The sequence below is a fragment of the Haliotis cracherodii genome, unplaced genomic scaffold, assembly GCF_022045235.1.
Source record: "Haliotis cracherodii isolate W230 unplaced genomic scaffold, xgHalCrac1.p SCAF_37, whole genome shotgun sequence".
In the NCBI taxonomy this organism is placed as follows: Eukaryota; Metazoa; Mollusca; class Gastropoda; order Lepetellida; family Haliotidae; genus Haliotis; species Haliotis cracherodii.
In genome coordinates this window covers 460,610-474,838 of record NW_027266294.1, presented here as the reverse complement: position 1 = coordinate 474,838, position 14,229 = coordinate 460,610, and the positions used below count along the sequence as shown (strand labels likewise).

The window sequence follows — 14,229 nt, the reverse complement described above, 5'->3', positions numbered from 1 at the left end:
TGTAGTGATATTGTTTCTGTAGGTTCTACGTAGTGATATTGTTTCTGTAGGTTCTACGTAGTGATATTGTTTCTGTAGGATATACATAGTTACATTGTTTCTGTAGGATATACATAGTTACATTGTTTCTGTAGGATATACATAGTTACATTGTTTCTGTAGGATATACATAGTTACATTGTTTCTGTAGGATATACATAGTTACATTGTTTCTGTAGGATATACATAGTTACATTGTTTCTGTAGGATATACATAGTTACATTGTTTCTGTAGGATATACATAGTTACATTGTTTCTGTACTCAACCCCCTATTACCCGACCCTACCCGGGTACCCAACCCCCTATTACCCGACCCTACCCGGGTACCCAGCCCCCTATTACCCGACCCTACCCGGGTACCCAACCCCCTATTACCCGACCCTACCCGGGTATCCACTGTAGGTCTCAAGAGTTGGGAACACAATGTCTAATAGGGAATAGTTTAAACTGTAGCCCTGGCAAAAACTGTTTAGATACATGTATGAAACCAGAGACCATATAATAGATGTATGGTCCCTTATGAAACGATCAAATCATGCGTACACTGAAGTTGACTAAAGATTTATCTTTACTCAAAGATATACAAGTCCAAAGGAATGTGTGCATCATCAGAAAGAAATGCAAACATTAGAGACTTGTAGTGTAACCACTGAGCTACGCCAGTTTGGACCCTCGCAATTCACAACCCAACACAGGTATTCCAATATACTTGTAGCTTTACTTCTCAGTAATGGCCAAACAACATGTGTAGAGAGAACGAAACAAACCAAGGGAGGTAACTCTCCCACTACCTAGGCAGTCTGCCGCTAAACATAAACAACGGTCGCCAACCACACTGGCGCAACCTCCTTTTTTCTTTGTAAAACATTACCTGATATGGGTTACTATTAAAGTCTCATACTGTCATAAACAATACCCAAAAGAACTGGTCACAATAAAACTTAAAACCTGATGTAGATATCCTTGACATCACGTGATATAAGCTGATACGACACCATAACTATAGCCTAAATGCGAAAAGGTATCCAGACACAGTTGATGGACAGAGCAACATAAACATGTTAGAAATCGGTAACATAGTCATTGAGGTGTTGAGGTGGTCGCCGTGCTCGGATTGACCTCCTTTGTGCATTGACTGGAGTTGAATACACGGTATCATCAGTGTCATCTGTATTCACAATGTCATTGTCACTAACATTTTCAAGCAAGGAGTCCTGATTATCCAGAGGAGGATGTTCTGGTGGGTTGACTAAAATGTCTTGGTCATGGTATGGTTCATTTAGCACTGGGGGAACGATGGGAAGGGTAGGTGGTACAGTCCTTTGGGGAACAGTATCTATCTCACCATCCGAAGACTCATCGCACACATATTGCTGAGGAAGTCCACTTGACTGTTCATGTTGACATGGAACTCTGAAGCACTCTGATTTTTTTACTCTATATGACGTGCTTCGAAGTTGGGAACCCACAAACTTCTGAATGTTGCACCATTCACCATCGTTAACAACCACAAGGTATCGATCTCGTGACCGTGATTTATTACGATCTGCATGTAGATATACAAGGTCGCCAATGCTGATGTTAGGGGTGGGCAGGCTAGGGATATGGGCTTTAGACATCTCACTGTGTAGATGATTGGTAGTTCGCTGGTGATGTTGGTCTAGGATCAATTTTCTGTCTCCAACGGGTATTTGGTGGTTGTTAAATTGATCTCTTTGTGTCCACATTTCCCTGGCGGAAAACCCTCTGGATCTGATGAAAGAATTTAGTTGAGCAGTGGCTATAGCTAGGGTTATAGGTGTGACTGACCCCCCCAAAGGATCAATTTTTAACAACTCCAGCTCCAGCTCTTGAATAGCTCGCTCGGCTACGGGATTCTTGTTCTTGTTCTTTATTCGACCAATTTCAATGCAAAGTCGTTGACTTCGGAGAAGGTCATCTTGAACTAAGGCCTTAAACCCTGGAGCTGGGTCAGTTCTGATGACCGCCGGGGGTCCATCTAATGGTCTCATCTCAACACTTAGGCGAATCAAAGCCTCACGTAGGGTTCCCTTTTGCTCATTTTCAATGGCACATGTACAGGTGAAAGATGTGACACATTCTCTCAACACAAGTATGAGTTGCCGTTCTCTTTTTATTACATCTGCAGCAAACGCGGCTCCAATGATCTCTGGGGGATCAGTAGATGACTGAGCCACAACTGTGTGGGGAACCTGTTGAAGAGATGTACAGTGATAACATCCGCTTGAAACTTTAGTTATTGCTTGATCCATGTCCAAAGCATAGAAGTAGCGGTTCACAACGAGTTTCAACTGGTGGGCAGAAGGATGATTTAACTGGATGTGCATTGCAGTCAGTAATCCATCCAAGACTTGTCGTGGAATGACGATGCACTCTCTGATGGTAACAAGAGGCTCATTTCTTTGAATCACCAACACACCATCTTTGGCGATGGTCACAGACTGTAGATAACGTTTTACGTCTTTAACATCAGTTTGTTTCTTGGATGGGCGAGTGCCCTGTATGAGATGAGCATGTGTGCGTCTGAGATCAGAACACTCTGACTGGATGGCGAGCCATGCATTCCTGTTGGTGTATGGAAGTTTAGATTTCCCTGACATGATGTCCTGAACAGAAGTACCACGTACCGTACAGTCCTCAGTTTGACGAATGAATGAGCAAATCTGACACAGGGGCTCGTCACACTTGGATGCATTTCTACTGGCAAAATCAGATGGAATATTTGCAGAACCACTGAGATGGCGAACAGAGGCCTGGTATCTACTCACTGTCGACAAAAAGGTAGACACTCTTGGGCTTGCTGAAAACTCTCCACGACACAACTTTTCATATGCTTGAACGCATGGTTTACTGTCAGTCAGGATACATGCTTGTAGGCTTGACTGTACTAGGTAAGGACTAAAGTGCTTGGTGGCAACAGCTATAGATAGTGCTTCTATTTCACACGGTAGCCATGTCATTTGACGCTGGCGCAGTTTGGCACTGAAGAAACCAGCGAGAAGAGTACTGTTGTTCCTTGTAATGTAGAGAGTAGCACCTATGCCATGGTTTTTCACTGCTCCATCTGTAACGATCCATAGCTGGTCATCCCTCCGAGGAAGAACAATGGTTTTATGTGAGGATAGTGCAGATTGAGCATTTCCAAAGGCACAGATAAGTACCTCTGACCAAACTATTCTCTCTGCTGAAGGACGTCCAGCTTGAAGAGTGTCCAATGGACCCAATAGTCCAGCACAACCTGGTATTACCCGGGCTAACACTTTGTAGGCTCCAATAAACGACCTCAAACCCTTGACTGTAGATGGACGGGTGCAACTAGAGAGGGTGGAAATTCTGTGAGGACTTGCTTGAATTGAGCCATTTTTCCAAATCCATCCTAAGATGGTCACACTAGAAGGGCCGACAGTAGTCTTGGCAGCTGAAAGCTTTAATCCATTAAATTGCAAGGCCTGCAGAACACGTCGCCAGTTGTTCAGAAGCTCGTCTACGGTATTACCTCCACAATATAAGTCATCTGCCAACTTGGCCACTGATCCTTCCTTGAGCAAGTGCCCAAGCACACGACACATCAATTCTTCTAACGCAGTTTCAGAGCCCGGCATGCCCATGGCTGATCGGGCATAAACACGGACTCCACGGAAGGGAGTGGCCACACCACAATATTTCATTGATCCACGTGACAGGGGTATTTGGTAAAAAGCATTTGTCAAATCTGTGGTTATGATGTACTTCCATGCAGCTATCTGGCGTAATGTAGAATCAACATCAGGCATGAGTGATGGTTGTGGTTTACTATACCGCCCCACATCTGTGAATGCTGTAACCAGGCGAAATCCACCATTTGACTTCTTGACAAGGAAGGATGGATTTAAATATTCCACTGATATCCCCACATCTTCAGGCTTGACGAAGACACCAATGTTCTCAAGCTCATCGAATTTGTCTTGCAGCTCTACAAGTTTGTCACGTGAGTATTGTGGGACTCGTCCCTTGCGTTGAGGGGGTTGGACAGGACCCATGTTGACAACTGCCTTGAACGGGCCAGATTTGCCATTATATCCATGGACATGTGGATTAAACACATCATCGTACTCCTTTATGAGGGCGTGGAAACTGTTGCGAGTGTCTGGTGAGAACTGGTTATCTGGGTCAATGCGTACCTGTTCTGAACAATTGACCTTGCATGTAGTAGTGGACTGTCTGAGAGGAATGCTTTCTGATTGACTATCGACCATCTCGGTCTCAGAGTTTGGGATGGTGAATACTTGTTGAACTTGGCAAAAGTGCTCATGCTTCTTGAGGACAAGAGGCTCTTTGGTGTCATTAGGAATTCTAATCTTCCCTGAAATGCTGGACACTATATCTGGTGCTGGCCATACTTTGTGGTCTTTGAATAAATCACCTGTTAGACGTGGTTCCACTGCGAATGTGTCATCTGAGTGGATCAGGTCATCCTGGAGTGATAACTCTATGAAATCGCCAGGCCAGATTGTTGTAGGGGACTTAGGCGCTCGTAAGACATGTGCGCGTCTTACTGTATGGTGTGACGAGTGGGTTTCTTGGTTGCCGTACTGGAAGGTGGTTCCATCTCCAAGTGTAATTTGGCGCTTAGCTGGGCGAACGGCAACATCATTTACTTCCATGAACGGTGTTCCTGCAAGCAATTCGACATCAAGGTTCTCCACAACAAGGCCCTCGAAAATAAAATCCTTATTGTCACGGCTGAGAGTTACTCGTGTTTCACCAACAATATGTAGTGGGGATGAACCATCAGCCTGATGGGCAGATTGTGAACTTTTGGTGACTGCAATGCCGAGTCTCCTGGCAGTAGTCTGACTGATCATATTACCTGTAGCTCCACTGTCGAGGGTAAGACATATGACATTATGACCATAAAATGCGTTCATATATGGAGACTGACGTACACTGACTCTATTGACTGAAGCATTGTTTACACTTGAGGCAGTAACGGGAGGTGTTGATACTGTGTCTGTATGAGGGGACTGTCCATCTTCATCCTCTGACTCATCCAGGATGCTAGCTATTTGACGTGCCTTAGCCAAGTATTTTCTGTCTTGATCAGGTAAGTATGAACATTCACTGAGAAAGTGATTGTCACTGAGACGACCAGCTGTGTGACAGAGGGGACACGTTTTTGAGGTTGACTGGTAACGACGTTTATTGGATGTCTGCTGTATGCGAGGTCTAAAATTAGATCTTTGAGTGAAGTTGTTTGCTCTAGAGGTAGCAGTCCTCATGACCTTGGCATCCTCAGATGAATGTATTTCATCTAACAGGGAATTGAGTGCCTGTGATATCTCAGGTTTAATTGACGCTAGAGTACGGGATCTCAGTTCCGTTCCATATCGTTGCTTCACCAGCTTGGGCAAATCAGGATGGATAAGGCGCAACCAAGTCAGGATAATAATGTTCTCTAACGTAGGTGTTAATTCCTCATCCTCGCCAATCGCCTCTCCATGATGAGTGATTCCACCATTTTGTTTGAGCAGATTATCTTCCACAAATGCAGACAGGCGCTGGTAAAGATCCTCTGGTCGCTCCTCAGGTTGGAGATGTATGTCACACAAATCAAGAAAATGTGCACCAGATGACTGGAAGCCGTAGTGTAGTCTGATAGTCTGCCAGATACTTGAAATGGATACTGAACTTTTCACAATGGTGTTCCTGGCAATTACAGGACAATAATTGGCGATTTGGCCCAACATTAACTCGAGTGATGTTACCTTTTGCGCTGCTGTCTTGCGTTGAGCTCTAGCAACGTCTTCCCCATCATTTTCAAATCCTCGTAACGGGGTTGCACGTGTACGTTTTCCCCACGTGGCGCCGTCAGCAAGAAATGTTGCAAAATTCGTGTCCAGTGATAATGTATATAGTAGGTTTTGTTTCCAATTCTCAAACGAATTAACAGTTTCATGTTTCGTGAGAGACCACTGTTTCGGAGCTCTGTGAGTGTTTGCCATGATGTTATGCTAGTAGGCCTACTTGAAATACCCGCGCTATCGTGGCGATGTCGACCAGGTAGATTGCACACTTATTCGTGTAGTAACTGCGAAAGTCAGGTTAATTGCCGTGTTCAGAGATGCGGATGATCGTCTCCGCTGCCACCACGCCAGTTTGGACCCTCGCAATTCACAACCCAACACAGGTATTCCAATATACTTGTAGCTTTACTTCTCAGTAATGGCGCAACAACATGTGTAGAGAGAACGAAACAAACCAAGGGAGGTAACTCTCCCACTACCTAGGCAGTCTGCCGCTAAACATAAACAACGGTCGCCAACCACACTGGCGCTATAGTGAGTTTTTGTCATTAAACAATATATCATGAGACTAACCACATGTCCGGGTAGCACTGTGGGTACCCCGGTCCTACTCAGGACCAACCTGCCCCGAGTACCCAAGTACCCAAGTACCCGAGTTACCCATTCCCAGCCCAACCAGATTCACACAAGAGATGGTAGGATATACGTTGATATATTGTTCCTCAATAAGAACCAGATTCACACAAGAGATGGTAGGATATACGTTGATATATTGTTCCTCAATAAGAACCAGATTCACACAAGAGATGGTAGGATATATGTTGATATATTGTTTCTCAATAAGAACCAGATTCACACTAGTGGAGATGGGAGATTAAATTTGCCTAAGATACTGCGACTTTCGTAATTATTATGGAGAATTATTTTAGAGGATTTTGTACCATACCATATAATTCCAAATTGTTTCTAATTAAGTGTGTCAAAAACCTGTTATTGTGACCTCAAAACTCATCCATGTTACATTACTCAAATCCTATTTTGTAAACTCTCCTCAGGTCAGGTTGGGTTATTCTGGGGATGAGTCATGTAATTCATAAACCTAACCTGGGTTCTTCCACCCTAGGGTTCTCTTGAAGGACCTGGTGAATAAGGGCCTCCTGAAGGAAATAGTAAACATGTTTCTCTTAAGCAAACTGGTGAATAGGGGTCTTGTGAAGGAATTAGTAAACAGCTTTATCTTGAGAAGCTGGTGAATAGGGGTCTTGTGAAGGAATTAGTAAACAGCTTTATCTTGAGAAGCTGGTGAATAGGGGTCTTTTGAAGGAATTAGTAAACAGCTTTCTCTTAAGGAAACTGGTGAATAAGGGTCTCGTGAAGGAAATAGTAAACATGTTTTTCTTGAGGGAACTGGTGAATGGGGGCCTCCAGAAGGAAACAGGGTTCTCTCGAAGGAACTGACAAATAAATGTCTCTCTTTTATCCTTCAAATCCGAACATTCTGGTTCCATTTTTTAGTAAAATTTCAATTCCAGCGCTTTGATGATGTTATTAAGCTCAAGTGAATTTGAAATGTATGGCTGATGTCCCCCTTAAACTGTCTCTTATGAAGATGTTTGCCGACATTAACCAAACCACTAAACTCTCTCTCGAATGAAGTTGCACTGTAAAAGAGGCCTAAATGCCTGTCACTGATGCATCCTCCCATCTGATGCGTCCTCCCATCTGACTGACCAACCTGCTCCAGTCATAGGTCGCCGCCACCCTGCTCAGTCTCATGATGACTGAGGCTGTTAACTTCTGCTGATACAACAATCAAAGGTCACTAGGGAGGTAGTTGCGCAGGGTGAAGGTCAATCAAGGAAATATGAGATTGATTGAAGTCAGTGAAGACAAATATTTGATGAAGCAGAAGCATCCTGCCATTCCCATGATCACCTGCAGTATGCTGACAGCACCATGACATTCCTGCCATTCCCTTGATCACCTGCAGTATGCTGACAGCGCCATGACATTCCTGCCATTCCCTTGATCACCTGCCATATGCTGACAGCGCCATGACATTCCTGCCATTCCCTTGATCACCTGTCGTATGCTGACAGCGCCGACATTCCTGCCATTCCCTTGATCACCTGCCGTATGCTGACAGCGCCATGACATTCCTGCCATTCCCTGGATCACCTGCCGTATGCTGACAGCGCCATGACATTCCTGCCATTCCCTTGATCACTGCCGTATGCTGACAGCGCCGACATTCCTGCCATTCCCTTGATCACCTGCCGTATGCTGACAGCGCCATGACATTCCTGCCATTCCCTTGATCACTGCCGTATGCTGACAGCGCCATGACATTCCTGCCATTCCCTTGATCACCTGCCGTATGCTGACAGCGCCATGACATTCCTGCCATTCCCTTGATCACCTGCCGTATGCTGACAGCGCCATGACATTCTCGCCATTCCCTTGATCACCTGTCGTATGCTGACAGCGCCGACATTCCTGCCATTCCCTTGATCACCTGCAGTATGCTGACAGCGCCATGACATTCCTGCCATTCCCTTGATCACCTGCCGTATGCTGACAGCGCCATGACATTCCTGCCATTCCCTTGATCACCTGCCGTATGCTGACAGCGCCATGACATTCCTGCCATTCCCTTGACCACTGCCGTATGCTGACAGCGCCATGACATTCCTGCCATTCCCTTGATCACCTGCCGTATGCTGACAGCGCCATGACATTCCTGCCATTCCCTTGATCACCTGCCATATGCTGACAGCGCCGACATTCCTGCCATTCCCTTGATCACCTGCCGTATGCTGACAGCACCATGACATTCCTGCCATTCCCTTGATCACTGCCGTATGCTGACAGCGCCATGACATTCCTGCCATTCCCTTGATCACCTGCCATATGCTGACAGCGCCATGACATTCCTGCCATTCCCTTGATCACCTGTCGTATGCTGACAGCGCCATGACATTCCTGCCATTCCCTTGATCACATGTCGTATGCTGACAGCGCCATGACATTCCTGCCATTCCCTTGATCACCTGCCGTATGCTGAGAGCGCCATGACATTCCTGCCATTCCCTTGATCACCTGCCATATGCTGACAGCGCCATGACATTCCTGCCATTCCCTTGATCACCTGCAGTATGCTGACAGCGCCATGACATTCCTGCCATTCCCTTGATCACCTGCCGTATGCTGACAGCGCCATGACATTCCTGCCATTCCCTTGATCACCTGCCGTATGCTGACAGCGCCATGACATTCCTGCCATTCCCTTGATCACCTGCAGTATGCTGACAGCGCCGACATTCCTGCCATTCCCTTGATCACCTGTCGTATGCTGACAGCGCCATGACATTCCTGCCATTCCCTTGATCACCTGTCGTATGCTGACAGCGCCATGACATTCCTGCCATTCCCTTGATCACATGTCGTATGCTGACAGCGCCATGACATTCCTGCCATTCCCTTGATCACCTGCCGTATGCTGACAGCGCCATGACATTCCTGCCATTCCCTTGATCACCTGCCATATGCTGACAGCGCCATGACATTCCTGCCATTCCCTTGATCACCTGCAGTATGCTGACAGCGCCATGACATTCCTGCCATTCCCTTGATCACCTGCCGTATGCTGACAGCGCCATGACATTCGTGCCATTCCCTTGATCACCTGCCGTATGCTGACAGCGCCATGACATTCCTGCCATTCCCTTGATCACCTGCAGTATGCTGACAGCGCCGACATTCCTGCCATTCCCTTGATCACCTGCCGTATGCTGACAGCGCCATGACATTCCTGCCATTCCCTTGATCACCTGCAGTATGCTGACAGTGCCATGACATTCCTGCCATTCCCTTGATCACCTGCAGTATGCTGACAGCGCCATGACATTCCTGCCATTCCCTTGATCACCTGCCATATGCTGACAGCGCCGACATTCCTGCCATTCCCTTGATCACCTGCAGTATGCTGACAGCGCCATGACATTCCTGCCATTCCCTTGATCACCTGCCGTATGCTGACAGCGCCATGACATTCCTGCCATTCCCTTGATCACCTGCCATATGCTGACAGCGCCATGACATTCCTGCCATTCCCTTGATCACCTGTCGTATGCTGACAGCGCCGACATTCCTGCAATTCCCTTGATCACTGCAGTATGCTGACAGCGCCATGACATTCCTGCCATTCCCTTGATCACTGCCGTATGCTGACAGCGCCATGACATTCCTGCCATTCCCTTGATCACCTGCCATATGCTGACAGCGCCGACATTCCTTGCCATTCCCTTGATCACCTGCCATATGCTGACAGCGCCATGACATTCCTGCCATTCCCTTGATCACTGCCGTATGCTGACACACCGACATTCCTGCGATTCCCTTGATCACTGCCACATGCTGACAGCCCCATGACATTCCTGCCATTCCCTTGATCACTGCCGTATGCTGAGAGCCCCATGACATTCCTGCGATTCCCTTGATCACTGCCACATGCTGACAGCCCCATGACATTCCTGCCATTCCCTTGATCACCTGCCATATGCTGACAGCGCCATGACATTCCTGCCATTCCCTTGATCACTGCCGTATGCTGACACACCGACATTCCTGCGATTCCCTTGATCACTGCCACATGCTGACAGCCCCATGACATTCCTGCCATTCCCTTGATCACTGCCACATGCTGACAGCCCCATGACATTCCTGCCATTCCCTTGATCACCTGCCATATGCTGACAGCGCCATGACATTCCTGCCATTCCCTTGATCACTGCCGTATGCTGACACACCGACATTCCTGCCATTCCCTTGATCACTGCCACATGCTGACAGCCCCATGACATTCCTGCCATTCCCTTGATCACCTGCCGTATGCTGACACACCGACATTCCTGCCATTCCCTTGATCACTGCCGTATGCTGACAGCGCCATGACATTCCTGCCATTCCCTTGATCACTGCCGTATGCTGACACACCGACATTCCTGCGATTCCCTTGATCACTGCCACATGCTGACAGCCCCATGACATTCCTGCCATTCCCTTGATCACTGCCGTATGCTGAGAGCCCCATGACATTCCTGCGATTCCCTTGATCACTGCCGTATGCTGACAGCGCCATGACATTCCTGCCATTCCCTTGATCACTGCCGTATGCTGACAGCGCCATGACATTCCTGCCATTCCCTTGATCACTGCCACATGCTGACAGCGCCATGACATTCCTGCCATTCCCTTGATCACTGCCGTATGCTGACAGCGCCATGACATTCCTGCCATTCCCTTGATCACTGCCGTATGCTGACAGCGCCATGACATTCCTGCCATTCCCTTGATCACTGCCACATGCTGACAGCGCCATGACATTCCTGCCATTCCCTTGATCACTGCCGTATGCTGACAGCGCCATGACATTCCTGCCATTCCCTTGATCACTGCCGTATGCTGACAGCGCCATGACATTCCTGCCATTCCCTTGATCACTGCCACATGCTGACAGCGCCATGACATTCCTGCCATTCCCTTGATCACTGCCGTATGCTGACAGCGCCATGACATTCCTGCCATTCCCTTGATCACTGCCGTATGCTGACAGCGCCGACATTCCTGCCATTCCCTTGATTACCTGCCATATGCTGACAGCGCCATGACATTCCTGCCATTCCCTTGATCACTGCCGTATGCTGACAGCGCCATGACATTCCTGCCATTCCCCGCAGGGGAACAATGTGTGGGTCAACTCCATGTGTGTCAACTCAATATGTGTCAACTCCATGTGTGTGTCAACTTCATGTGTGTCAACTCAATATGTGTCAACTCCATGTGTGTGTCAACTCCATGTGTGTCAACTCCATGTGTGTCAACTCAATATGTGTCAACTCCATGTGTGTGTCAACTCCATGTGTGTGTCAACTCCATGTGTATCAACCCCCCTACAGCTTCACACAAAACACCACATGTCAAATCCATGTGTGTGTCAACTCCATGTGTGTCAAATCCATGTGTGAACTCCAAGTGTGTCAAATCCATGTGTGAACTCCATGTGTGTGTGAACTCCATGTGTGTGTCAACTAGATGTGTGCCAACTTGGTGTGTGTCAACTTCATGTGTCAACCCCCTACAGCTTCACACAAAACACCACATGATGAGCAGTGAGCTGCTGCCTGGCAGTGAGACAGGCTTCCCTTGATGGCGGAGGTCACACTTGCCCAGTGGAATCTGATATTGTGTGTAACACTGTAAGAAGGTCTGTCTAAAGGTCAGGAACACGGCCTCCTCTCTGATGTGCTCACACACTGGCAGTCGGGTCACAAGGGAATTACAACAGCATTTTTTACACCCTATTTTATGTCACGAGGTAAACGGCAGTTACGTCACTCATTCTATCTCAGCCAATCAGCATCTTGGCTCAATCTGTGTCTTCATACATTAACTGGCACACTGCAGCACAGATTACCATGTCCATTTATCTGCCTTGCTTTGTCAACACGACAGGCGTCGTGAGGCGTAGTGAGGTGTCATGAATTCAGCTGAAGCTGGAGGCTCACACTGGACATAGACACAAACACCGCTGACAGAATTGTCTTCCTGGACATAGACACAAACACCACTGACAGAATTGTCTTCCTGGACATAGACACAAACACCACTGACAGAATTGTCTTCCTGGACATAGACACAAACACCGCTGACAGAATTGTCTTCCTGGACACAGACACAAACACCACTGACAGAATTGTCTTCCTGGACATAGACACAAACACCACTGACAGAATTTTCTTCCTGGACATAGACACAAACACCACTGACAGAATTGTCTTCCTAGACATAGACACAAACATCACTGACAGAATTGTCTTCCTGGACATAGACACAAACACCACTGACAGAATTGTCTTCCTGGACATAGACACAAACACCGCTGACAGAATTGTCTTCCTGGACATAGACACAAACACCACTGACAGAATTGTCTTCCTGGACACAGACACAAACACCACTGACAGAATTGTCTTCCTGGACATAGACACAAACACCACTGACAGAATTGTCTTCCTGACAGAATTGTCTTCCTGGACACAGACACAAACACCACTGACAGAATTGTCTTCCTGGACACAGACACAAACACATGGGTGTTTCTAATTCAAAAAGTCCACAAAGAAAAGTTCACATCTGACAACTTTAACCAGAAACGGTTTGCATGACATGTCATGCTATGACGCATAGGTTTCAGTTGGGATGACATCATGGAGAGTCCTGGACGTGTTGGACAACGATCACAGCGTCGGGGCAAAACATCCGACAACAGTTTGCTGGTACACTCGCCTTGTTCCTTGACATGCATTGATCAGCAGGGAGGGAGCCACAAGAAACACACATCCATTGTCAATGGACATCAACAGCTGGGGAATAATGAAATTCTTCAATCCATTTGCATCAGGTTCTATTCTGAGACAGGTGAAGGTGGAATGGCCAGGTTCACAAGCATGGTAATCGTGTCGGTTTATTGGGCCGGTGTGACAGGGTGGGTGACATATTGGATTTCCTTCTATCCTAAAGATTACCAATGTGTGTTATTTTTCTCTCTTCTTCGTTGCGTTCTCGAAGTGTTGTCCCACAAATAATTGCTGATCAATCCGATCTATTTTCTTCCTGTTTTGGTGAGTGTAGAATAAATCGGGTAATGACAGTGTTGGCGTGATGGATCTCAAACCGACCCAGACACCCTTGCTTGTCTCCACACGCTTACGCCCATTTGTTTTTACAGCCGCTGGGTAAAAGGGAGAAAATCCACAGGGATTAGACCACGGTCCGGAATTAGGGTTTTATTTTCAAAGGTTGGGACCAGAACAAACAGATGTTCATTCATAGGTTTCGCTGTACACTAGGGTCAACCGATAAATTCTTAACAGGCACTTATTTGGGGTGAGAAATAATTCAGATGCACTTTTTGGGGTGAGAAAAACTACAGAGGTAGTAATTTGGGTGAGATATACTACAGAGCTAGTCATTTGGGGTAGAAATCCTTCAGAAGCATTTATTACGGGTGAGAAATACTTCAAAAGCTAGTCATTTGAGGTTAAAAATACTTCAGAAGCAGGCATTTGGGGTGAGAAATTCTTCAAAAGCAGTCATTAGAGGTGAAAAATATTTTAAAAGCAAACGGGTTAAATGGGTTAAAAATACTTCAGAAACATTTATTTGGGTTGACAAATGTCTCAGAAAAACAGAAATTCTTCAAAGGCATTCATGGGAGGTGAGAAATATTCCCGAAGAAGTCATTGGGTGAGAAATACTTTAGATGAAGTCATTGGGGTAGAAATACTTTAGAAGAAGTCATTGGGGTAGAAATACTTTAGAAG

General features: G+C 46.6%; 3 protein-coding genes across 5 annotated transcripts in view; 1 reads left to right on the top strand and 2 right to left on the bottom strand.

The window, feature by feature from the left end:
• Window positions 1–14,229, top strand: part of LOC139477912 (uncharacterized) — a 189,223-nt gene that overhangs the window by 19,010 nt on the left and 155,984 nt on the right. The gene's annotated exons all lie outside the window — the stretch shown is intronic.
• The window catches only part of LOC139477913 (uncharacterized), a 263,405-nt gene that overhangs the window by 174,255 nt on the left and 74,921 nt on the right, over window positions 1–14,229 (bottom strand). The window lies entirely within an intron of this gene.
• LOC139477930 (uncharacterized) lies at window positions 1,103–6,219 on the bottom strand. Its single transcript, XM_071260381.1, has one exon. It carries the CDS (start codon window positions 6,041–6,043, stop codon window positions 1,103–1,105), a length of 4,941 nt encoding a protein of 1,646 aa, XP_071116482.1. The 5' UTR covers window positions 6,044–6,219.

Excerpts from the sequence above, each read along its gene's own strand:
- LOC139477930 (XM_071260381.1), bottom strand. The coding sequence starts at position 6,043 with ATGGCAAACACTCACAGAGCTCCGAAACAGTGGTCTCTCACGAAACAT.